This window comes from Pseudorca crassidens, chromosome 2, assembly GCF_039906515.1.
Source record: "Pseudorca crassidens isolate mPseCra1 chromosome 2, mPseCra1.hap1, whole genome shotgun sequence".
Classification (NCBI taxonomy): Eukaryota; Metazoa; Chordata; class Mammalia; order Artiodactyla; family Delphinidae; genus Pseudorca; species Pseudorca crassidens.
In genome coordinates, this window is record NC_090297.1 from 74,143,951 (window position 1) to 74,169,248 (window position 25,298).

General features: G+C 44.1%; 1 protein-coding gene across 1 annotated transcript in view; it reads right to left on the bottom strand.

Moving 5' to 3' along the window:
- The window catches only part of LPAR3 (lysophosphatidic acid receptor 3), a 56,093-nt gene that overhangs the window by 22,857 nt on the left and 7,938 nt on the right, over nucleotides 1–25,298 (bottom strand). The window contains exon 2 of the mRNA XM_067726739.1: nucleotides 23,584–24,340. Coding sequence (XP_067582840.1) covers nucleotides 23,584–24,319 — 736 coding nt within the window. The 5' untranslated portion in view covers nucleotides 24,320–24,340. The remainder of the gene's footprint in view (nucleotides 1–23,583; nucleotides 24,341–25,298) is intronic.

Sequence of the window (25,298 nt, forward strand, 5' to 3'; positions counted from 1 at the left end):
ATAAAAAGCAGTTTGCAGAGGGAGATAAGAATAAAATAAGCACATAGGAGAAACTCAGATGAAAAGGGAATAGAATTTCCTGGAGAACACAGGGCTTTCCAAGACCTGGTTCCAGGCCATTCCTTAGGTCTGGTGACCTACACATCCTTGGTTCTATGGCACTGCTGTTCCTCTCTTTTTCACTTCAGCTGACATGAGTTAGTCCCTGTTTTTGCAATTAAGAGGATAGTTAACAAATGAATGGAACTCTAAATTTAAGCATAGGGCCAGAAACTGAAATATATAGTTTCTTCCAGATATTTCGTAACCACCACAATCAGATCAATCATTTGCTGTAATTTTGGAGTCGCAGACAAAAGGAGTTCAGTCATTGGTCAAAAGCCAAAAAGTTCCCAAAGAGTTTGGGATGGGGGGAACATAATGTATGGCCACACAAGTGGTTTTAATGATGTAAATAAACTTGTAGAAATTATTTTCCTACATTTCCTTTAGCTTCGTAAGTTAGAGCTTTGAAGAGATGTATTAAAGAAATGACCTTAAGTAGATTAGTTTTCATTTCTATAAAATGCAAAGTATTCGTGCAGATTTTAAACCTCATCAGTCTGTTTATTCATAGCACTCTTACAAACTTGTCATTTAAAAAAATTATCTGTTAAAGCACTTCTGAGTAAGCACATTTTTTCTTCATGCAGGTAAATGAGGGTAGACTTGGGAGTTCCTTTTAGAAGTAGAAGATAATAATAACAGTCCTATGTTTGAATTTCAAGTTCAGTATCACATTTGGCATGAATATCAAAATCTTCCAGCGGTGCTGCTTTGTTCACAGGGAGGTTTTTCTTGTTTGAGGCTTCTTATGTAAGACTCTTGGAGAAGGGCAAAGAAAGAAAAAAAAAGATTCGCCACATGTTGAGACATAGAGGAACTGGTACGCAGTCGACATAAACCATCCAATAAGCAAGGCTTTGGCCTCTATAAGCCTTATGGCCAGGCAGCTTCATCCTTTCCTTAAAAGATGAGCTCTAAAAGGAGGGGACCAAGTGCTGCTGCGTTTTTGCTTTCAGCACATCCTCTTTCATGCCCCACACAGCTACCCCTCAATCTCCTGGCTGCTGCCCTCAACCTTTGCCTGAGTCAGAGGAGGGGGGGCAGGGGTGACCCATCCTTAGACACAGGAGTAACTTCCTAGGCCTGGAGAGTGGAAGCTTCTTTCTGCAACCATCTTCCAAACAAACTTGCTTTTTGATTATGATTTCTTCTCTCTGGTGGTGTTAAAACACTTTAACAAAGAACTGGGTTCTTAGGAAGCAAGAAAGCGGGAGGAAGGCTATGTCAGTCATAAAAGTGTGTTGGTCTAACCTTCTCCAGGCTGGAGGGGCAGTGGGTCCGTTTTACACTTTTATGTTTCAACACAGGTAGTCTTACTGCTAGGGAGAGAGACTGTGTGAAAACTCCACATCTGCTGGACCCTGGCAGAGACTTGCTGGTGGATTTTAGCGGTTAGAATCCCAGTCTACACTAAGAGCATTGCTTTACTAAAGAGACATAAGCATTTCCAAGTTCCTTCACCTAAACATGGCCTTCTATAAAGAAAGTAAGTAGCTCAATTATCCTCTTCTGGGAGATCAAGAGTCAGTGAAGCTTTAGGGCTATTTCTGGAACCCACCAAACTGCTCCTTTCTCGGGCTTTTTCTCTTGCTGCTGCCAGCTCTGTCTGGGTGGACCCTCTCTGATAAGCGCTGGGCTCAGCCCTCACTGCATCGGGGGTTCTATTCAGGTGTCACATCAGCAGAGAAACTTCCAGGACCACCCCCCTCCCCTCCGCCCGCCTCTGCCCTGCCACACTTTATCCCTTCCCTGTCACTCTTTATCCCTTCCCCTGCTTTATTTTTCATCAGAGAGCTTCACACTATTTGAGATAATATTCTAATTTACTTATGGTTCACGTCCACTAGAATGTAAGTTCACAAAGGTAGGTACTTTGTCTTTTATCACTCTATTCCCAAGGCCTAAGTAGGGCCTGGCCCATAACGGCCCTCAATAAAGGCTATTTGAATGAATGAATGGGAATGGAAGCCAAGTCTCTCCATTTCTAGCTCCCTGTCAGCTTTGATTTACTCTGTGCTTTCTGCCCTTGGTTTGCTGACAGGAGTTGGGAGATGGATAGCTCTCACCCTTTCACACGCCTTGTGCTAAAGCAGGAACACTTCATTTAAAGGTATGTGAATTATATAAGCCTGGTACTGATGGAAAGCATGAGAAGAAAGAATACCGCACGGTTTGTGGGAGTGTGGTTTGATATAATCCATTGGAGGACAATTTAGAAATATCTAACAAAATTTTAAACAGGTATTTTCTTGACCTGTTAATTCTCAAATAATATAGTCCACAAAATAGTCCCACAAATCTTCGGAGATGTATATACAAGGTGTTCACTGCAGCATTATTGATAAGGGTGAAAAATTAGAAGTAGTTTGTAAATTATCAACAATTCAGTATGGAATACAATGTAATCTTATATAGTCACCAAAGAGAATTAGATACATATGTTGATACTGACATGACCAAAAAACCCCCAAAAAACAAAAAAAAAAATCCAAGATATTATGGTCAAGGGAACAAAGCAAGTTAGAGAACTATTATGAGTGTCAAGAACACCTTTCTGGGGGCTTCCCTGGTGGTGCAGTGGTTGAGAGTCTGCCTGCCGATGCAGGGGACATGGGTTCGTGCCCCAGTCCGGGAAGATCCCACATGCCGCAGAGCGGCTGGGCCCGTGAGCCATGGCCGCTGAGCCTGCACGTCCGGAGCCTGTGCTCCGCAACGGGAGAGGCCACAACAGTGAGAGGCCCGCGTACCGCAAAAAAACCCAACACCTTTCTGTACAAAAATCATCACTATATGTGTGTATCACACACTTTTATTTGCAGGGAAAATGTCTCCAAGATGACACATCAAACTGTTAACAGTGGTGCTGACTGCTCTAAAGAGAGGGCTGAGTGGGACTTTCACTTTCTAAATATAATACATTTGTAATGTGTATATTTTAGCAACAAGCAAATGCCACATTCCTAATAACAAAAATAATAAACGTTTTAAACATCATTTAAATTCTGGAGCTGGAACACTTTAATATTTATAAAATTATTTACATTCTGAGCTCTCGTCGCCAACATTCAGATTAACAAATTCTATCACCTCTCTAGGCTTTATTTATTCCTGACCCATAAAATGAGGCTACTGCTCAGGGTTATTGGGTAGCTAAATCAAAATGATGGCATGAGTTTTAAAAACATTTTAAATTCCAAGAAGCCATTATGTATATTGTTTAAGCTTCTTATTAGCATGCTATCATTTATTCCTAAGGATACACTCTAGGAAGGATCTGTGTTATGACTTTTCCAGGTGAAGAAATTTGGGCAGAGAGAAATTAAATTTCCCCCGTAGATTGCAGAACTAGAATCAAATGCTCTGAGGTTAAACCCCCGCTTCATCCCATGCATTACTCAGAGAGAACATAGGTGAATAGACTCTGTAGACTATGATTCCCTCCAAGGTGAAAGGGACTGGGTCTAGTCAGGAGCAGTAATAAGCACCTTTGGAACTATAAAATAAAATACAACTGCAGCGAAAAAAACCCCGTATGTTTCTTTTCCTGCAAAGTGTGTTGTTCCATCTTCACCAAGGCCAATTAACCTTTTGAATTATGCTCAAATAAATGCTTTTCTGCACCTAAAACCAGAGCAGTTTAGGAAAACTTCTTCAGAATAAATATTCAGGATTTTAAAAAAGAAGAAAATGTAGGTCTTGATTCAAACATGCATTTACCTGGAGGAAAAATAAGACTTAGAAAAAAGCAGGGACACTGATTCCACCAAATTGCAGAAAGGGATACTGCAGTCACTGGGAAGTTTCTGAAGGTTTGCTTGTTGTGGCACTGCTACCATTATATACAAACGGTGTACAAACAAGTGGGCGGGACATGTCCTACCTGTCCCACCCAGCCATCGTCCCGTAAGTTATAACTCTTGCCAAGGCTTCAATAGATAAGAGGGCTCACTTCTAAATAAGGTGTGTGGGCTCCAATTCCCTCAGCTTCAAGCAAGCATTTTTTTTTTTTTTGGTCTGTGCCGTGCGGCTTGTGGGATCTTAGTTCCCTGACCAGGGATTGAACCCGGGCCCTCAGCAGTGAAAGTGTGGAGTCCTAACCACTGGACTGCCAGGGAATTCCCTCAAGCAAGCAAATTTTTTTTTTCAATATTTAACCATTCTTATATTTGTAGAATTATCCCAGTGTGATTTTTTAAATTATTCTCCCAGATTTAATTCACCAGAAATATATTTTTAAAAATTTTAATCTGTATGTAGTGGGTATGATCTTAATGTACAAACTCAATTGTTACAGAAATATCACAGTTTTTATTACTTTTAAATCAATTTACTTCCAACTTCAAGCACATATGCCCCTAGGTTGGCAGGAAATTCAGTTAGTTATCCTTGAGTCCCCTTCCTGTTACTGAGGTAGTATAAAGCTTCTGGGGTCTTACAAAGTACCAAGGCATTGGAGGAAACCCTTGTCATCAGTCACCTCTGCTCCTCAGTTGCTCCCAAGCCACCTATTATTCAGTCCTAGATCCCTGTGCTGCCATTTTCCCCAGAGGTTTTACTGCTTTCTAGAATATACCAGAGAACACAGTACAGGTCCCTGATGTTTTAGGGAATTATAAATCTTTCTTTCTTACCAGTTCAAGGGAACTTCTTCGTGGCTTTCCTCTAAGGAAAAACTGGTCTCCACCATGAAAATACTTAAACTGATCTCTTCAATGGAGTTTTTGCAAAAGAGGAGTGATAAGTGTTCAAAAATCCTTGAGGCAGCAAATGACAAATCATAAAGCTTGGGGCTGAGTGGGGTGTGGGGAAGAGTAGTTATAAAGAACAGCAACATAATTTGATAACATGAACTGTGACATTTTGCATGTCTTCCATGCTTTATAACAGTTTAAACAGGACAAAAATATCATTCCTTCTCAGAATTTGGAAGAACTTCTTGCTAAAACCATCTGAGCTTCATACCTTTTCAGAGAATACCTCTTTTACAAGTGTTTCAATTTATTACATGGTTATTGGTATATTGATTTTCTGCTTTTTCTTTGAATTTTCTTTTATACAGTAGGTTCTTATTCGTTATCTATTTTATACATATTAGTGTATATATGTCAATCCCAGTCTCCCAATTCATCCTACCCCCCATCGCGCTTTTCCCCCTTGGCGTCCATACGTTTGTTCTCTACATCTGTACCTCTATTTCTGCCTAAGCAAGCAAATTTTAATCAATGTTACAAAGTTCTATCAATTTCCCACTACTATGGGTCTAAAAACCAAATTTGAGATAGTATGTTTATTGATCATAAAAGACTGTCAAAAAGACTTCCCAGATAAATTTTCCTAAGTGTTAAAACAGGCATTTTAAAGATGATTCAGCTATATAACTAAACAGTAAACAACTACCAATTACACTGCTCCTAGACATTAGTTTTAAATAATAATTATTATTCCTCTATTCCTTGGGAGTATCATCCATGTCTCAAGGCAGGAAAAGACTGTCTTCTTAAAGATTTCTTTGCTTGGATAATTCAAGTCAACAAACATTTCTTGAGCCCAACTGTGTGTAGTTCACAGTACAATATAAAGATGAACAGAGGCACCACTCCCTGCCTCAAAGGCGTTCACCCGACACTCAGAATTAAGGCTAGGGACTTCCCTCGTGGTCCAGTGGTAAAGAATCCTCCTTCCAATGCAGAGGATGTGGGTTCGATACCTGGTGGTGGAACTAAGATCCCACATGCGGCGGAGCAACTAAGCCCTCACGCCACAACTAGAGAGAAGCCCACATGCCACAATGGAGAACAGTGAAACCCGCGCCGCAATGAAAGATCCCATGTGCCACAACTAAGACCCGATGCAGCCAAAAAAATAAAGAAAATAAAGAAATAAAATAAAGAAATATTAAAAGAAAAAAAAATAATTAAGGCTAGAGATGCTAGGCCTAATCTGCACTTCCTTGAAAGTTGCAGTCCTATTAGAGAATCGCAAAACGCAATACTGCAGAACCCCGTGCAGTTTTCGTCTTCAAGATGTTATAGTAACGGGGTCCTGTGCCCAATTCAGACATACTGGTGTTGAAGACGTGCTGCTCCAAACGAGTTGACCTTGTCATCAGGTTAATTCCCGAAGTCCCTCCTCCCCTCTCACTTATAGCTACTTATCTTTCTCTGTCTGTATTTTATGACTTTTTCCACATAAAGCACTCTCTAAAATATTTGGGGGCAAGCTTTCACTCCATGCTTCCTCAAGAGTGCAATAATACTGGAAGCACAGTTTGCAGGTCATCGTGAGAGGTCAGCGAGAAGTCCCCTGGTGTTAATCGCTTGAGTAATATTGTCTTCTCCTTTAGACCACACCATTAAATTGTTTTCATTACCCACAAAGGGGTTATTTGTGTCAGGGCAAATGAGATCTGACACAAATTCATGCTGGCTAATTTCAACCTAACAAAATAGTTTATTCCTATAGAGAAAAGAACAAGACAAGGACAAAAAATGTGTTAAGTCTCCATGATATAGAGGCAGAAGGGAAGAAATGTATTAAATAGATGGGTCCTATCAGAGCAAATGATGCAGCTTTGATGTGGTACCTGGAAGTTGTGAGGGTCTACCCTGCAGGTCATTCTCCAAGAGATTGGGCTTGGGGGAGCACGTATTTTCTAAAGGTTTTTAAAGAAATGATATTTTCTATCAGAGATTTGGGTTTGGGTCTCTCTATTTCACTGAACTTCTCCCATCTCTAAACCAGCATTTTCTTTGTTCTTTCAGTCATCCAAATGTAAAATTCTGAAGCTGAAATCATCCTTTTGCTGCTCCCCTCATGTCGATATGTCTCCACATTCTGAGGCATCTATCATTTTAATGCCTTTTAATTCCATCTTTCCTTTCCTTTTCTCACTGCCATCACAGGAACTCTTGCCTCTGAAGTGTTTATGCATGGGATGAGGGCATTCAGAACACCCTGGTAGTTTTTTCAAAACATGCATGTCAGGGCTGTGGCAGCACACCACTGAAGTAGAAACTGGTGTGTGTGTGTAGGAGGGGAGAGAGAGCTCCGCGTATGTGGAAAATGTTGCCCGGGAGCTCTTGATGCAAAGTACCACCACATTCTGTAACGAATTGTCTGGGCCCTCTTTCCTCAACCCTCCAAACCAAGCACTTGGAACCAGTTAGAGCCTATCTCTGATCAGGAGGAATCTGAAGAGCCCCAAGCCTCAGTTCAGCCTTAACCGTGGTGTCTGCCTTATATCCCTGCCCCACTAATTAGGTCTCCATGGTGACCTGACACTCAAGGTCTGCTGAGGCTGGGCCTCTCCCCACCTCCTGTCAGGGACCTTCCGGCCCCCCGCCCACCATGAATCCATCCACCCATGGTGATCCCAGCTGGGTCTGGGTCGATGATCAGGTTCCCGTTATCCACAGCCAGGTTTCCCTGACCCTGACTTCCAGCTGCTGCTCCCAAGAGGGCTGCCTGTACCTGGCTGCTGCAGGAAGTGGCGTCTGTTGTCGCCAGCTCTCCTGGCTGGATCCCAAACCCTTCCTTGGTGGCTCCTGGGCACTATTCTCGGGCCCATGCTGCCATTAAGGACCTGCCACTTTACACTTTACTCTGTGGCACTCCCTCAGTACCTCCTTTAACAACAGGCACAGGCCCAGAGTCAGCTCCCTCCCTCCACTATGACCCCTACAGCCCAGCCCCGCCTGCCAGCCGCCCCAGCCTGCACCTGCTACAGAGCTCGGACAGTGGTAGCTTGAAGGGAACAGTGGTCTCCACCTGAACGTGGCCAGCCCCCACCTGCACTACTTCCTCAACCCTACACGGGGCTCCTGCCATCACTCTGTGACCCTATCCTGGTCTGGAAGTGTGGGAAAAGCTCCACCTAGGTGGCCACCGGACCGCAGGGGACCATCTGCCCTCTCAGGTCTCCAGGCATCCACTTCCCATGCCAAGGGAATGCCCAGAGAGCTCCCTAGGAAACTCCAGAGGAGCCCACAGCTGCCAGAGAACTTTATCTCCCATGGAGACATGAATCCAGCGAGCTTTGCACCCAGCCTTCCTTGCTCAGCATAGGAAGGGTGGTCTCAGCCTATGCCCTTGACCTACAAATGTGGGACAGGCATTATTGTGCTCCAAAAAGTCTTCAAGGGACCTTAAGAGAATGAGGCCTCTCCTACAGACCCCTCGGTCCCTAGCCTACTCTCTTTTCCATTGTCCAGGGCTGCCTCTGGCTGATGAGCTCTGGCTTGGCTGTGTTCTCTGAATGGCCAGCGCCTCTAAACGATCCAAGGAGGCCACTCTCTCCTGAGACCCTGAAGCTTCTTGAGGCTGCTCTGAAATCCCAGCTTCCCGGAGCCTAACCCTGGGGGCTTCGGAGGAGCTGCAGAGCCAGATCCCAGGGAACTCCTCGGTTTAGAGATCCCCATCCTTCTTTGCCAGACCCTGAAGGCCACGGCTCCTCCACTCTATAATCACTGAGACCACCCCCAGGCTGAGCCCAAGCATCACTTTTCCATCTGGGGAGGTTTAGGCCTAATTCTCCCACCTAACAGCGAAGTCTCCTATGTTACGTCATTCCTGAGATTGAGGGAATCCAAGAAAGCCCTCAACTTAAGAACTTCCAGACTGTCCCTGCAGGGCCCCCAGGCTAGCCAATATTTCTCCCAAATGACAGAAATCCAGAATTCAGGGGTTGGTTCTTGGCATTGTCCCTGGCGACTGCATTCAGCGAGACTCCCTGAGTCAGGAGGGTCTACATGGCCCCTTGTTATACAGAGGCCAACAAAGAAGAATCAGGAATCCTAAAGATTCTCCAGGCTCATGCCAATGCTGCCGTCTCTGAACTGCAGGTTGCCTTAAAGCAGAGGAACAAGATTTCCCCTCCAAATGAGGAGAGTCCAGTTATTACCCCATAAATTAGCATTAACCTCTTGTAGGACCACGTCAATGTCCTTCTGAGGGTCCATTCCATGCTACTGAAGAGACACACTTTCAGCTTCCGAGCTGCACAGAGAGTCAATGGAGCGCCCAGAACCACTCAGCTCTGCTGTACCACTTCAACATCCTTACGTTCCCTAGTCTCGGTGACAGCACTGAACTCCACTCGGAGATGGCTTTCAAACGTCTGCCATGTCATGGTTAGAGAAAAGGCCGTGTGAGGACACAGCAAGGAGACATCCACCTACAAGCCAAGGAGACAGGTCTCAGTAAAACCCAGCCCTGCTTGATCTTAGACTTCCAGCCTCCAAACCGTGAGAAAATAAATGTGTTTGTAAGCCTAAACAAAAAGGCTTGCCATGTGTCTCTGGAGAAACAGCGAGATACCTAAGCGGCCATGCAGATCCTAGGAACTTGGCTACATGCTTTCCAGCATCTGGACCCTCAGGAATAAACTCACTACAACTCCGTTGGAACCCAGAGCCTTCCACAGAACATCAGACCTAGCAATGAGGAGCCCCAGGATCGAGGAGCTTGGAACGTGTCCTGGGGAGGAAAACACGGACCTCTCAAAGGAGGAATTGTTCGAGTGACAAGTCCTGACCTTTCGCACAAGGTCCATTTGCAGGGTTCTTGAGGTGACCCAGTCATGAGGTGGAGTGCTCTGAATACAGCACTTATCTCATAAGCCTTGCCCTGGACCCAGACAGGCGACTCAGAGCAGATACAGAGCAGGAACAGACCGTTCCCTGACTCATGGATGAGTCCAGATCTGAAAGCCCAGTAACATATAAGCTCTAAGCGGGAGCCCTGGCTGGGCCTGTGTCAGTCACGCAGCCCCACTCTACCTCCCGTCAGTACTCAAGCCTGGTGATAAGGAGCCTCACCCTTGAAACAGGACCCTGGAAACAGGCACAGGCCCTAGTGAAGACAAGGAAGCCTCTAAGAAAACACCTCTCTCGCAATCGAGGAGACATCACGAAACGACACACATGGCTGGTCCTCATAAAACTGAAGGAGCAAATTCAACGAGACCTAAGTCGTTCAAAGTGCTGGGTCCTGGGCTAGTTAAGGTCAAGGGGTCAAACTCAGCAGCCAGGGCCAGCCTCGTGGGCATGAAGCCTGTGCAGTCACAAGTCACTCACAAGGGCCCTGAGCCTGGCTTAAAGCTCTGCTGTGGCCGCCTTGAAATCCTAAGTGTACCTTTGAACTTATATTTTTGTAAGTAAAGTTTTACAGGACAATGAGCATGAGTGTGAGTAGAGGAGATGTGCAGGAGGAAGGAAAGTAGCAATTCTTTCCCCTGCCTTTTTGTTATAATTTAAAAAAAAATTTTTTTGAAGTATAGTTGATTTACAATGTTGTGTTAATTTCTGCTGTACAGCAAAGTGATTCAGTTATACATATATATACATTCTTTTTTATATTCTTTTCCATGATGGCTTATCACAGGATATTGAATATAGTTCCCTGTGCTATACAGTAGGACCTTGCTGTTTATCCAGTCTATATATAATAGGTTGCATCTGCTAACCCTAAACTCTCAACCCACTCTCAATCCTCCCCTTTCCTGCCTTCTTTACAAGAGGTCCACAAATTATGTAGCTGGACCTGTCAGCAGCCCTGACGTAATTGCTTCCCAAGTAACATAAACTCCAGGTATTTTCTGGAGCTCCCTCAACCTCTAGTCCCATGCCTCCCAAAGAAATCTCCTTTGATGCCTAGGGTCACTCCTCACACAAGTCAATTCCCATCCCAGCTTTACTTGCTACCCTCTTCAAATTCCCCCCAGCTCAAAACAAGACCACTGGTGAGAAGCAGGACATAGGGGGCCTGCATTCCAGGAAGAAATCATGTTAAGATACCCTAGGGTTAGTAAGAAGGATCCTGAGTGGCAGTAGGACCATCCCTGTGGTTATGACAAGGACAAGGATGGAGGCTGGGACAGCTGCCTTCCAGTGACCCATCCAGTAAATATTACATAAACATTTGTTGAGTACCTACTGTGTGCCAGGCACTGCAGAATGAAGGTAGACACAGTCCTGACTTTGACAAGCTCCCAAGTCTAGTAAGAGGTAAGGGCATTTAGTAAATAAATTGTAATAAAGTGAGCTAAATACTTTTATGCATATAAATAGTGTGCTATAGAAGCACTGCATAATTAACTCTGCCTGAGAGAGTCAGACCATATCACAGAGAAGGATCCTGAAAGATGGACAGGAGTTTGCCCTGCTAAGAAAAACCACAAGGAGTATCAAGCCATCCCTGCATTCCTCCAGAGGGGTGGTGAGAAGTCTGACACAACGGAAGCATGGGCTGGGGCGGGGTGGGGGTGGTGGCGGGGTGGGGGCGGTGAAGAGGCATTTGGAAAAGAAGACTGGGAACAGAGCTGTGAAAGGGGCCTTGCAATTCCAGCTAAGGCATTTGAGATTTACGTAATATGTAGGAGGAGAGAGAAAAGATCAGAGTTAATTGTGCTTTTTAGGAAGATCCCTCAGCTGGTGGTATGGAGGAAGGCCTGGGGCAGGGAAAACAGGGACGAAGGAATCCAGACAGACTCAATGTTAAGCAACAGAACGGCTTCATCAGCACGGTCTTAGTAGAGTGGCAGGGTCAGAGCTAGCTTATCATGATTTAAGGTATTAAGAAAACAGGATAATAAATGGAAGGACACAGAGCAGTAGTTAGAAAAGGGAGGTAAGATCAAGGGTTATACTTTTTAATGACCAAAAATAGAGCACAGGAAAGCAAGAATAAGGATGAGGCCCCTGGGGAGGTGGGAAATGATTCTCACAGAAAAGCTAGAAGGTTACAGGGGGGGCCTTTGTAGGTTGGCTAAGCCGGTGAAGGGAGGGAAATTAGGGGAATTCATGCCAGGTAACTTCTATCTTCTTGGTTAGAAGGAAGCAAGGAAGGAGAGGTCAGCTGGGAGGGGGGGAAGGGCAAAGCTGAAAAGCCTTAAGGAAAGTGGGAAAAGCTTGATTAGGTCCAATCTTGTTTTTGCCAGTCCCCTGGCCCTGAATCCTAGTTCAGTTCCCATGATGGATTCCTGCTTCCAGATCTCTCTGACCTTGGCCACCTGCTTATTCCACCTTTGTCTCCTACCAGATTTCCACAAGCTCATGCTCCACTGGACTGCTCCCCTTCTGCTCCCCTGCAGTCCCCGTTGGTCCTCCCTGGCTGCTCCTCCCTCCCCATGTAGACTGGGCCTGCTGGTGACAGATGTGCTTTCCTGAAGCACCTACTATGACGAGCCAGCTCTGTCTCTCTCGGGCATCTGAGCTACCTACCGCCCACAGAGCCCTGGGCCAATCCCAGCAGTTCCCTAAGTGATCTCTCCCTCTCCAGCCCACCTCGCAACTCCCACCTTCTTCTCAACCCACCAATACCCCAAGATCCTACAGGGGCTGTCCGCTGCCAGATGAGGCAACTTAGCTATGGGCTTATGACTGGCCACAGACCTATTTAACTTCGCCTGCAGGGCTTTTAACAAAAGTTGAACTGTCCCGTTAGCCACAGGTGCCACCCCTCCCTAGTGCCTTATTCCTACCCTAGGCCCAATCCACACACCAAGGTGTTCTACTCAGTCTCTGTAGACACTTGACAATAAAGTCCACACAATCTCAGGATTCAAGGCCTTCCAATCTCTGGTCCAGTCACTTCTCAAACCATGCAAAGCCCTTATTCCAGAAACCTGCCTCCGCCCTGTCCCCACCCCTCCTCCCTGTCCCGGCCCTGGCATGGTCTCCCTAGATGTATGTATGCCTGTCTCCTACCCTATCTTTCCCCCTATCGGTAAGGCCTTACCCTCTCCTCTCCACTTGTCACACTGAGATCCACTCATATCCCCTCTCTTCAAGCAGGCCTCCAAAGACCATCCAAACCCACAGCACTATTTGCCTGGACCTTTCACTTGGCTCTTGTATACATTTCTTTGTTTCTTTTTATCTATATTTCTTTTTTTCTATATTTCTTTTTATCTTTTTTTTTTGGTAAGCTTCTTCATTCCTCAGATAAGCCTATAAATAGTCATTTATATGTCTATAAATGACTATAAGTCATTTGCCCAAAAAGCCACACAGAGCAGATCTGCCGTTGTGTAATTTATCTCATACGTAACCCAACCATTGACTCAAACCATGGCTATCTCCTGACAACCATAAAACTTCAGAGCAGCACAGATTCGTAGCCTTCAGGACAGAGGCCATGTCTTATAGTTAGTATACTGCCTAAAATCAAGTAGGTACTCAATAAATGCAGAAATCTCTTCTTGTTAAGAAAATGTAAAGGATAAAATAGGCCCACTGTAAACTCTCTGACTTGATGGAAATAAACAACTTATTGTTTATCACTGCCACTCAGGCACCCAAGCACAGGTGTCTTTCACCAAAGCAAGAAGAGAGACCCACAAGAAGCAGCAGAAACTAGGAAATCCGGAGCTCTGGCCCCAACACTAGCAATGATTTACAAGATGAACTTGGGTAAATCTCTCAACAGATATTGATTTTCTAGGTAATGGGATCTTTCCTTCTCACACTCTGCAGAGCTATGATACCAGTCTGGTGAGGAGGGAGAAAGAGTAAGTACCTGGACTACAGCAGGGGGAAGGGCTGCCCACCTGGTGTACCCCTGCCAATACTGCCTGGTTTGCCCACCCTTTATCCCAGCTTCCATGTTGACCCCTAGGTCTGTGACAGGCTCTGATTCCAGCAAACACCCTCTACTCCTAATTCCTCCCCAAAATGTTTGCTTTAGCTACACAATGAATGCAGTCTCCAGTGGAAATTTTAAAAGTACAAACAATGTTAACACGGATTTGGTAAAAAGTCTACCAGGGATCAACATATACCATGCTGTTCCAGGTGTTAAGTTAGTCAAGTGATGTGACAGGTAACAAGTACATTCTCCTTTGGCAGAAGTCAAGGCCCTGAGAGAGGGCCTGACTGAGTTCTGGAACTCTAACCCTTCCAGGAGGCTGGGTGCAGAGTTGGATGTAGTTGGGTAATGAAACTTCTCTGTTAAGTGAAATAAGTCAGACAGAGAAAGAAATGCTGTACACACCACATATATGTGGAATCTTTAAAAAAAAAAACAAAAGGCTGAGTTCACAGAAATGAAACAGAATGGTGGGTACCAGAGGCAGGGGGAGGAGGAATGAGAGATGTAGGTCAAAGGTACAAATTTTCAGTTAGAAGAAGTGTAAGTTCTGAGGATCTAATGTATAGCATGATGACTGTAGTTAATAATACAGTACTTGAAGTACTGTATACTTGAAAGTTTCTGAGTGTCTCTTAAGCATTCTCACCACAAAAAAGGAACAGAGTTAACTATGTGACAGATGAAATGTGTTAATTATCTTGATCTTGGTAATCATTCCTCAATGTGTATGTCTATCAAATCATCATGTTGTGTACTTTAAAAATATACAATTATATTTGACAATTATTCCTCAATAAAGTTGGGGGAAAATAAACAAAGAGGTAGAACTTGAGAAGTGTTCCTGTACCTTGTACTCAGGAAATATTCAATAATTGTTCCGGCTGAAGAGGAAGGTTTCAGGTTGCTGAAAAGATGAAAAACCAGAAAAAAACAGTTCTGAAGGAGGGAGTGTGATAGGGAAATAAAAGAAGCTGAATGGATTTAGAAGAACAGAACTGAAGGGGTATATGGAGGAAACAGAAGCAGAGAAGGCAGAGCAGTGATTACACTGGAAACAACGACAAAGATCTGGTAAAATGACTTTTGAACTGACTGCAAAGGAAGGCATCTGAAACAGTAAAGCAGGAAAAAAATAAAAGAACCAAAAGCCAGACTCGAGATAACAAAGGGCTACATACAGCAGAGGCAGAAGGGGAGGAACAGACTCCTAAAAATGTGGGGTTAAGAAAAGATATCAAGAAGTGCAGACAATTTGAAAAGGTGGGATGGAGAGGCATACAGTGATAGATTTTTTTAAATTTGAAGCTATCTTCCCTCTAACATCAGACGTTGAGGTTTTCTCAATCACCACGTTCCCCCTCAGAATGGAGCGGTCTGTCACACTGTGTTGTTGGGGGCAGCACCTGGGGAGCGATTACATTTTTGCCCTCATTCATTCCCAGCTTGCCTGGAAGCAAAGGTCCCTCTCCCGAAGGCCCCTGCTGCAAGGACATGAAGCCCAGAGGAAAAGCGTGTGCCACGAAGGTGCTCCTTTGATTAGCTGTTTTCAAGACAAAAGTACAAACACCCCTGGACAAAACGTACTGAGTAGTGGTGCCTGGGTGGCTTGACTCTGAAAAGAATTAGTCATTCTGATATGACTGCACAGCAACAAGCGAACTCTTGAGTGCCAAAAATCTGATCGTTTCACTCAGCGTTTCTTAAAGCAAAGCTTTAACTTTTTTTTTTTTTTTAACAGATATTTGATTACAAAGGCATGCAAGGCAGCAAACATTGAAAGCAGGCTTCTGTGATGTAGAAGCCACTACAAGGTCACAGAAGCTAAAAACAAACGTTTCAGAATTCCTGGGGACCACAGTTAGTTTCTCTTCACTCCTGGTTTCTGTGTGTGTGCGTGCGTGCGTGCGTGCGTGTGTTCCCAATTCTTTTCAGACAAAGGGCAAATTTCCCAATCCTAGTAAAGGTGGTAATAGTATTTGGTTAACTGGGAATCCTGGTAGGATTCATTAGCAAGATGGGGACAGTTTCTCATGAGGAATGTTTTATAGATCCACACACAAGATGTTGGTGCTATATTACAGGAGTCTTATTAAGCTAACACTTGATAGTCAGGGTCTCACTTATCATGGTTTATTCATAAATGTTGCAAAAGCAAAATGAATTATTAATGCAAAGATCATTTGGCAGAGATAGGAATCATTAACAGAATTTCACCGGCACTGGGGGCCGTGGGGCGGGAGGTGGTGGTAGAAGATGGTTTATAGGGACTAGCAATGCAAGCACAGAGCTTTTCAGATCTGTGGTGACTGTGTTTTCAGATTGGCCTGGGTCTCCAGGAACTTAACTTGTGCCATTTGTCTGCTGTCGGATAGCCTTTGCAAAGCACATCCAGTTAGCTTCCTCCTGGCTACTCGTCCACAATACAAAACCTGCCGTTATGATGGTGCCAACAGTAGGTCCCTAGTTCCCCTCTCCACAGTACCTGCGACATTACTGGGGAACAAGCGCACTCTGCTTGAATACAGGGCAAGGCTCTTCAGATTACCTAACTCTTCTTAGTACTTACTATGTAAATTGTTTAGTACTTTCTATGTGTCAAGCACTACACTAGGTATTTTATGTGCATTGTCTCATTGTTTCCGTAAAAACGTGCCATGCCAGGGGTACTGATATTATCCCCATTTTACAGATGGGAAAACTAAGTCACAGGGAGGTCAGGTGAATTGCTCAGGGTTATGCAACTTGGAAGCTGCAAAGCCAGGATTTAAATCTGGTTCCCTCCCTATTCCAAAGCCCCTACTCTTGCCATATACTTTAATGAACATAAAGTTTGAAGAATGTGGAGCTGTCATTCCCTGGGAGATGTTGTCATAACTGTCACCAAGCTGCAGAATCTTTAAAACAAGAGCAAGGTAAACATCGAGAGATCAAGTACCTTTACTGAAATAAATTTAACTAGAAATTAAGGGAGATACAAGTTATAAACATCATTACGTGGGTAGATGTTGTTCTAGCCCTATCACTTTCAAGAGGCTACTAATTAACCTTGAAAAATTGGTTCCTGGAGCCAATCTGCTTGGATTTGAATCTCAGCTCTGCTACTAATCTTGGGCAAGACACTGAACATCTCTGGGCCTCAGTTTCCTGGTAATAATAACAGAACCTCCCTCATAGGGTTGTCATGAAGCTTAAATGCAATAAAACGTGTCTCAGGAACCATGTATTGCACACAGTGAATATTAACTATTATTATTTTTTCCAGTATGGGTCTATGGGGAAGATGCTTAAGTCCATCCGAGTTTCCTCATCTATTAAACAGATCTGCAGAGAGTTGTTATGAGGGTTAAATGAAATAAAATCCTAAAAGAGTGTAAGATGCAGACCTCCTCATAGTAAGCACTCAACAAATGTTCATTTGTTTTCCTCTTCCCAAGAGATACCTCTGTTTCCCACCCTATGAAATGGGATACCCACTCACTCCTCTCATGCCATTGTTTACCTCACAGGCATGTCACAGCCAGAGCCTGCCAAAGGTCAGGCTGCACACCTGGGTTCTACTTTTATTTCCAGCTTTTGAAAAGCCACTCCTCTAAACCTTGATTTCCTCACTTATTCCTTCTGTTACAACCTCAACAAGTGTGTTCCAGACAGCGTGCTACATGTTAGATAGGCAAAGGTAGATAAATAAGGTACAGACCTCAACTTCAAAGAATGTACACCCTAGTTCAAGATAAAGGCATGTAAACTTCAAAGAATGTACACCCTCAACTTCAAAGAATGTACACCCTAGTTCAAGATAAAGGCATGTAAACAAATGAAGTACACTGATTGAGGTATGGACAAGACAGAGAGTGGCCCAAAGGAGGTAGGATCAGATTCATCTAGGCAAGATTCAGAGAAGATAAGCCCTTGAGTTGAATCTTACAAGATGAATGCAAGTTTCCCAGGCAAAACAGGAAAGGTATTCCAGCTGAAGCAAAGGCCTAGCAATGCAAAGTGAAAAACTGTAAATAATTACTTATAGCTGAGTAGAGGGTGCATTTAGGGGAGTAGGAAGAAAATAGAATAATGTTATCTTCCCCACTTACCATACAGAATGTCCATGAGACCAAATGAGAATAATGTATTAAAACACTGAAAAAGACATAGTGTCGCAGAAATGTCATGTATGATTGTTAGTAGTACTCTAGCAAGGCTTATATGGCACTAAATTTTCACCCATTTCCTAGCATGAGAACTCCTGGTACTGTTTATTCTCTTACCACCACTTTGTCTCCCTCCCCTCTCCCCTGAGAGAAGGCAAGGTGGATTCAGCATTGATCGGAGTGGAAAAGTAGAAGGGAGAAATAAAAAATTCCAGCTCTTTGTTTCAATGACCACAAACCTTTTCAAAGTCCCTTAACTGTAATGTTGCTCATATTTTTGAAAAGCTCTATCCTTATTGGCCAAAAAAGTAACCTGGACCCTAAGACCATGGCTTTTCAAATGTTCTTCACTATAACCCATAGTAAGATATATATACACACACACCATAATCCAGTCTCACACACACACTAACATTATGAAATACACTTATACCTACTATATGCAATGCACTCTGATATTTTCTCTTCTTTTCTACTTTATGTCATTTTTTAAAAGTGTCAGTAACAATCTCCTAATTGAGTTCACTACTTGCTAGTAGGTCACAACTTGCAATTTGAAAATCACCATCCTAAGAGACAGGAAGGTTTATGAAAGATTTCAAAAGTATGGTTCACAAATCCTTTGAATCTTTCTTTTCTTTTGCATTTCAAGATACTGCAGAATAAAAGAAAGCCCAGCCCATTTCCTGGAAAATAAAACATCCATGTGTGCACAGTTCACATCGTATGTTGCTTGACAATAAATAAGAGGTTTCCACACGGGGTATCTTGTGTGTTTGGGGTTGCTGTGACTGATTAGGCTGGCTGACAGGTAAGATTTCAAAATACAGGAGTCTCTCTTAGGCAGGGCCTTGGTGCCCTGTGGAAAGTAGGATCACATGTCTCCAATGTCTTTTCGATGAGAACATTCAACAAGCAACTGGTGGTGCAGTGGTTGGGAGTCTGCCTGCCAATGCAGGGGACATGGGTTCGAGCCCTGGTCCGGGAAGATCCCAAATGCCTCGGAGCAGCTGGGCCTGTGCGCCACAGCTGCTGAGCTTGAGCTCTGGAGTCCGTGAACCACAGCTGCTAAGCCCGCGTGCTGCAACTGCTGAGGCCCACGCTCCTGGAGCCTGTGCTCCGCAACGAGAGAGGCCACCGCAATGGGAGGCCTGCTCACCGCAGCGAAAAGTGGCCCCAGCTTGCTGCAACTGGAGAAAGCCTGCACGCAGCAACAAAGACCCAATGCAGCCAATAAACAAATTAATTAATTAAATTAAAAAATAAGCAACTTCTTTCACGTAAAAGGCCCATCACATATTATAACCCAGAAGTGAGCAGCATTCTGCCTCAGGGCTGCTGAAATGGGAACACAATGCTTAGATGCCTTTCCAGTCACACACAGATTTAAAATCCACCCCCCCATCATCACTACCACCCAGCCGGCTCTGTATGCTTTTTGTGTTCAACCAAAATCCTAAAGCCAGAAAGAAACACAAAGGTCATCTGGTCTACCCCTCTCCTTCCAAAGAGCATGGCCAACTAAACTTTTCTGGCTCATAGCTGAGTTATTTCCCCTTGTACCTCAACATGCATCTGAGTCCACGGGGCCTTCCTTGTGTTACTGCACAAGCTTTACATGTCTCTGCCATCACACTTCTGATTATACTGTTTCTCCTACATAGAATTCTTTCCCTCCTGCCAATACAAATCCCACCCATCCTTCCAGATCACACCCCAAGCTCCCTAAGAAGCCTTCCCCAAACTCTACAGCCCCTAATTATCCATTCTTCCATCCATTCTCATTCTCTGAAATCAGATTAAGCTCACTGAATACATGCAGCCCTTTGCCTCTTAGATGCTATTTAACAGACAGTTGATGTATATTTATTGATTAACTTTCTAAGACTTAAAAGAAGTTACATATATAAGAATCTTTAATCTTAAATTAACCTTTCCTACAAAATATATATCAAGGAGCAAATAGAAAGGTTTAGCATTTTATCATGAAGATATTTAAATCAGGTAATCATTAATGAAATAAGTATTAAGCTATTAATTTCCATATACTCAGAACCAATGACTACAGTGATGGTAGGTCCTGCCAGTCCTGTTGATTTTTCTAATGCATATACTATCATATGAGAGACACCTGTATTAGGCAACCAAATTCTTACATGTACCAGATAGAGCAACTAAGGGGCTTCCTTCCTAAGGAGCACCATGAAAGATGCTCTCATGGAAGGGGACTCTGTGCTTTGATACACAGTCAATCCATGAACTCTGTGTTGGCTTTGGCTACTTACCGTCATGGTAGGATTACTGAATTTCATAACTTTGAAAGAATTTAAAGTTTACCTATTCAACCTCAGATGAGGAAATTTAACCAAGAAAAGGTGAGCTAATGTGCTTCAGATCACCCCTGTAGAAAATCCCAGAGGTGGGGCTAAAACCCAAATCTGTTATCTGAAGAAGTCAGGAGCTGGAAGCCTAAAAACCTCATACCACCTAGCTCTTCGGTTTCATTTCCCCCGTCCCCAAACTTCTTGTCTTCCACCGGATCCCTCTGTCTCACCACTGAGGAACTTCCCCAGGTCCTCCACACCAAACTGTCTTCCTGATGTTAACCAATTCCCCAATGTTGTTTCATCTTGATGCCCTGACTTCTCTTAACCCACTCGGCAATTTCACTGTTTCTTCTGGTTTTGCCTTTATCCAACACCACACCCGCCCAAACCACACAGCTGTTTTAAGCCCTTCCATACATTCCAGACAAAGTTACATATGACCCTGAAGCTGGTGACCGTGATGACCATCTCACAAAAAGTCCTACCTAGGATGACAGAAGGTTTTTTGCCATCTTGTGCTGTATATAATACAGAACATGCTGGAAAAAAGGTTTTCTCTTTAATTAGGCAGGTAGTTTCTCAAGATACATAGCTAAGCAAATGATTACGCTTGCAAGTTAAGCAGGGAAAGCAGCAGAGCTGCTGACACTACCAATAAATACCAAAAACATCAATAGCTCTAGCTCAAGTGTGGAAAAATGGATTCATGTGATTACTCTTTTTCTTACTGTTGTCTATGTTCTTGTCAAGACACTAGAACGAGAAAGAGGCGGTCAAAGCAGAAGACAGGACAAAGAGGAGGCCAGTACAATGTCCAAATAAAGCAAAACTAGCTACAGAGTGTGGTAATAAACATGTGGACTCCAAAGGCCAACTGGTCAGTCTTACTTCCACCATTAACAACAAATGACCTTGGGCATACTTGCTTAAACTCTCCACTCAGTTTCTTCATCTGGTAGGGGGATGACAGTAGCACCTATCTCACAGGGTTGCCATGGGAATTAAATAAGTTAATATCTGTAAAACACTTAGGACAATGTTTGACACATATTAAACCCTACATAAATATTTGTTAATGAAAATAAATCCTCAGTTTGAAATTATTTTAACTATCACACTATGTGTCTGCTGACCTCCAAATCTTATTAGCAGTTTCAGGACCTACAGATATCACGATGGCTCCCATACCACACCATATATACCCTGCATCCTCCGTTATGAATTGTTCCCCAAGAATTCATTTTATAGTTCCTTCACATTGGGAATTAAAAGGAATATACTCCTGGCTCTCTCTCAGTAATGGTCCCCATGGCTGCAGTCACCACACATGGTGAGAAAATGACCTCTCTAATGTAGAACACAAGGTCTGTGAAGCCACAGAAGTTCTTGTTTGCCCACATATCACAAATTCTACCTGTAACCCGGGACTGGAATTGGGGCACAACTGGCTACCTGCCATAGAGAAAACAAAATGAAGGGAAAATTCTTTGCCCCAAAAGTGTCTTCTTGGTCCAGGGCTCACAGTGGAGAGCAAAACCCCTCAGAGCTGTTTAAACTCTGTCTTAAAGACTCTCCTCCCTCCGTTTCTTCATTTCCTTCTCATCAGGCTCTTGGCTACACTAGTTTTGATCTTCTCAAGGTCACCAAACAACTACCACTCTGCTAAGGCTGCATCTGGCTCCACCTCTCAGGAGTATTAGCATTGCTGATACACCCTTTCCTTCTCACAGCTTCCAGGCCACCGTATTCTCCTGGGTTTTCAGGCTTCTCCTTTTCCTGGGCTCTCGTGACATTGCTTCCCGCCTTCCCACCCTCCCTACGTTGAAGTACCCCAGGACTTGTTCCTCGGTCCTCTTCTCTCTTCCATCCACACTCACCTCCATGGTGGGCTCGTCCAGTCTTGTGGTTTAAAATATCATTTTTTTTCCCCAAACGACTCTCAAATAGAGATCTCCAGCCCAGACCTAAATCCTCAACTCTTGATTCAATAGGATCAATTCAATAGGAGAAATTCAATTCACTGTCTAATAAAATCCTAAACTTAGCTAGTCCAAAGCCAGACTCCCAACTTTCCCTCCAAATCTCCTCTTCCGTCTTCCGCATCTCCACAAATGACGTGCTCCACCCTCCCCTCCTCCTCCCACCTTTCTTCATACCTTACTGCTCAGCAAATCCTATTGACTCTACCATGTAAAAAAATTTCAGGGGCTTCCCTGGTAGCGCAGTGGTTGAGAGTCCGCCTGCCGATGCAGGGAACGCGGGTTGGTGCCCCGGTCCGGGAAGATCCCACATGCTGCGGAGCGCCTGGGCCCGTGAGCCATGGCTGCTGAGCCTGCGCATCCGGAGCCTGTGCTCCGCAACGGGGCCCGCGTACCGCAAAAAAAAAAATTCAGAATGCAACCTTGTTGCATCACCTCTAGACTGCCCTCTGGTCCTAGTCATTTCCATCTCTCTTGAGTACTGAAATACCCTCTTAAGCAGTTCTCTGTTTTTACCTTTGCCCCACTACAGTACTTCCTCAAAACAGCAGCCAGAGAGATGCCATTAAAATTCAAGTCATGGGAAGCAGCCGCATAGCACAAGGTCAGCTCAGTGCTTTGTGACCACCTAGAGGGGTGGGATAAGGAGGGTGGGAGGGAGGGAGACGCAAGAGGGAAGAGATATGGGGATATATGTATACGTATAGCTAATTCACTTTGTTATAAAGCAGAAACTAACACACCATTGTAAAGCAATTATACTCCAGTAAAGATGTTAAAAAAAAAAAAATTCAAGTCAGATCACGTCACTCCCTCGTTCAAAACCTTCCAATGGCTTCTCCTCCTCTCCCTCAGAAAAGCAAAGGCTTTGTGATTAACTGTGCAGCCTGACTGAATCTGAGTCACTCCACCTATACCACCTCAACTCTCTGACCTCATTACCTCCCACCCTCCCTCCACTCCACTCCAGCCACACTGGCCCCCTTGCTGTTCAGCCTCCTACGCTCACTGAATCTCCTGCCTGGAACACCCTTCCCCCCACACCCACATGGTTCACTCCCTCATCACTTTCCCATCTCGGCTAAAACGTCACCTTCTAGATGAAGCTGTCCCTCACAACACTTTTTAAAATTGCAAACTATACCAGCTTAGTGCACGCTTTATCTCTCTTCCCTGCTTTATTTTTCCCCATTAGACCACTCAACATCTTATTTTACAAATTTTATAATAAAATATACTATAAAATTATTTTGCTTGTCCCCATTAGAATACTTATATTGTCTTCCCCTATTAGAGTATAAGCTCCAGACAGGTGAGGGTTTAGGTCTGTTCATGTTCACTGCTGCATTCCTACTACCTAGTAAGTTCCTTGTATACGGCAGGTGCTCAACAAATATTTGCTGAATGAAGGGGAATAATGGCTGACTTGGTTCCTCTTACCTAAGACAGTCATCACCGTCTTCATTAGCTTCATGGGTGTCCTCCGGTGGCTGATGGACCCACTTGTGTGCGGAGATAAGACGTTGGTTTTCCTCTTTACGTACATGTAGATCCGCAGGTACACCACGACCATAATGAAGAAGGCCATGAGGTTGGACACACTCCAGAAAATGAGGTAACTCCTGCTATAAATGGGGGCCAGGGAAGAGCAGGCAGAGATGTCACAGAGGCAATTCCAGCCCAGTGTGGGGACAGCCCCCATAAAGATGGCAATGGCCCAGACGAACAAGATGAGCAGCGTCACTCTCTTTTTGGTCAGGTTGCTGTGGACTCGCATGCTCATGATTGACATGTGCCTCTCCACGGCAATAACCAACAAATTGGTCAGGGAGGCTGTTAAGCTAGTGTCCAGAAGCCCCTGGCGGAGAAACCAGCGGTTGACAGTCAGAGTTTTTGAAACTGGGCCAGTGTTAAACATCAGGTATACATAGGCAATTCCAGCAAAGAAATCTGCAGCGGCGAGGTTAGCCAACAGGTAGTAGAAGGGGAAATGAAACTTCCTGTTTTTGATTACTGCTGCGATGACCAGAGAATTAGAAAAAAAGATAAACAGGCAGAAAAATGTTCCAACACACAAAACAATTACAAGCTTCGTTCCTGTCCACTCATCGGCAGTGTCAGTGTTGCTCCTATTATAAAAAAAGTCCATCTGCTTATCATAGTAGCACTCATTCATTGTGGAGAAGAACTGAACATCCTAGAAAGAAATTTAAAGAAGAAACAAATATCACTCTTTGGAAAAGTCAATCACTAAATCACCAAGTGCCATTGCTAAGCCCCTTGTTCTAGTCAACCCCTGTTCATCCTTCAAATCTCAGTGTAAATGTCCTTTGCTCCAGGACCCTGGCCCCCGACCACCTATCACAGCATTTATCTCATATCAGTCATCGTTGTCTGTTTCCCAGGTTAGGTGCAAACGCAGTGAGGGAGGGTCTGTGTCTATTTTGTTCACCATGATAACCCCAGGACCCATCTGCCCTGGCTGCCTCAAGACAGGTATTTGCTGAATGGCTGGCTGGCTGGTTGGCTGAATGAATGAATGGTCATGGAGGCAGGAATAGGTCAAATATTCTGAGCCTTGCAATAATCCCCCCCGCACTGGTAACGATTATAGCATAGCACGTTAAGGCTTCTCCTGGTGGTTTCCAGCTCATTTCTTACTTATAGGTTCTGTTCATTAATCAAGGGCAGGTTGGTAATGCCAGGCACATTCTTGCCCAGATAACAGGTGTTGAGTTACTCTTCACATGACCAAATGGCTTCCCCAAGAGATTAATTTTCTACCACTTCTGATTCCAATCCTGATCTCCTTTTGCCATCTTTTAGTTTCAAACTACAATGACAACACTTGTTAAGCATGTGGTGCAGGGCTGGCGACTTTGGCCTCAATCCTCCTTCCTCACCTTTTTGTTCACTTCTTTCTTATTCTCCTAATCCAAATTGTACCAGTGTGAGTTTGCATATTGGATTTTCCACCTCAATCACTTCAAGTCAGTTTCCTTCCCTGGGCTCTCTTCAACACTGATGGTAGTAGAAGGCCAGGCCTCCATGGGTAAGACTAGGATCTGGAGTCCAAGGGTGTGAGAACACTCCTGCCAAGGAGGGGAAAGTCCTCCAGACATATGTCTGAAAGTAGACCCCAAAATGGGGTATCA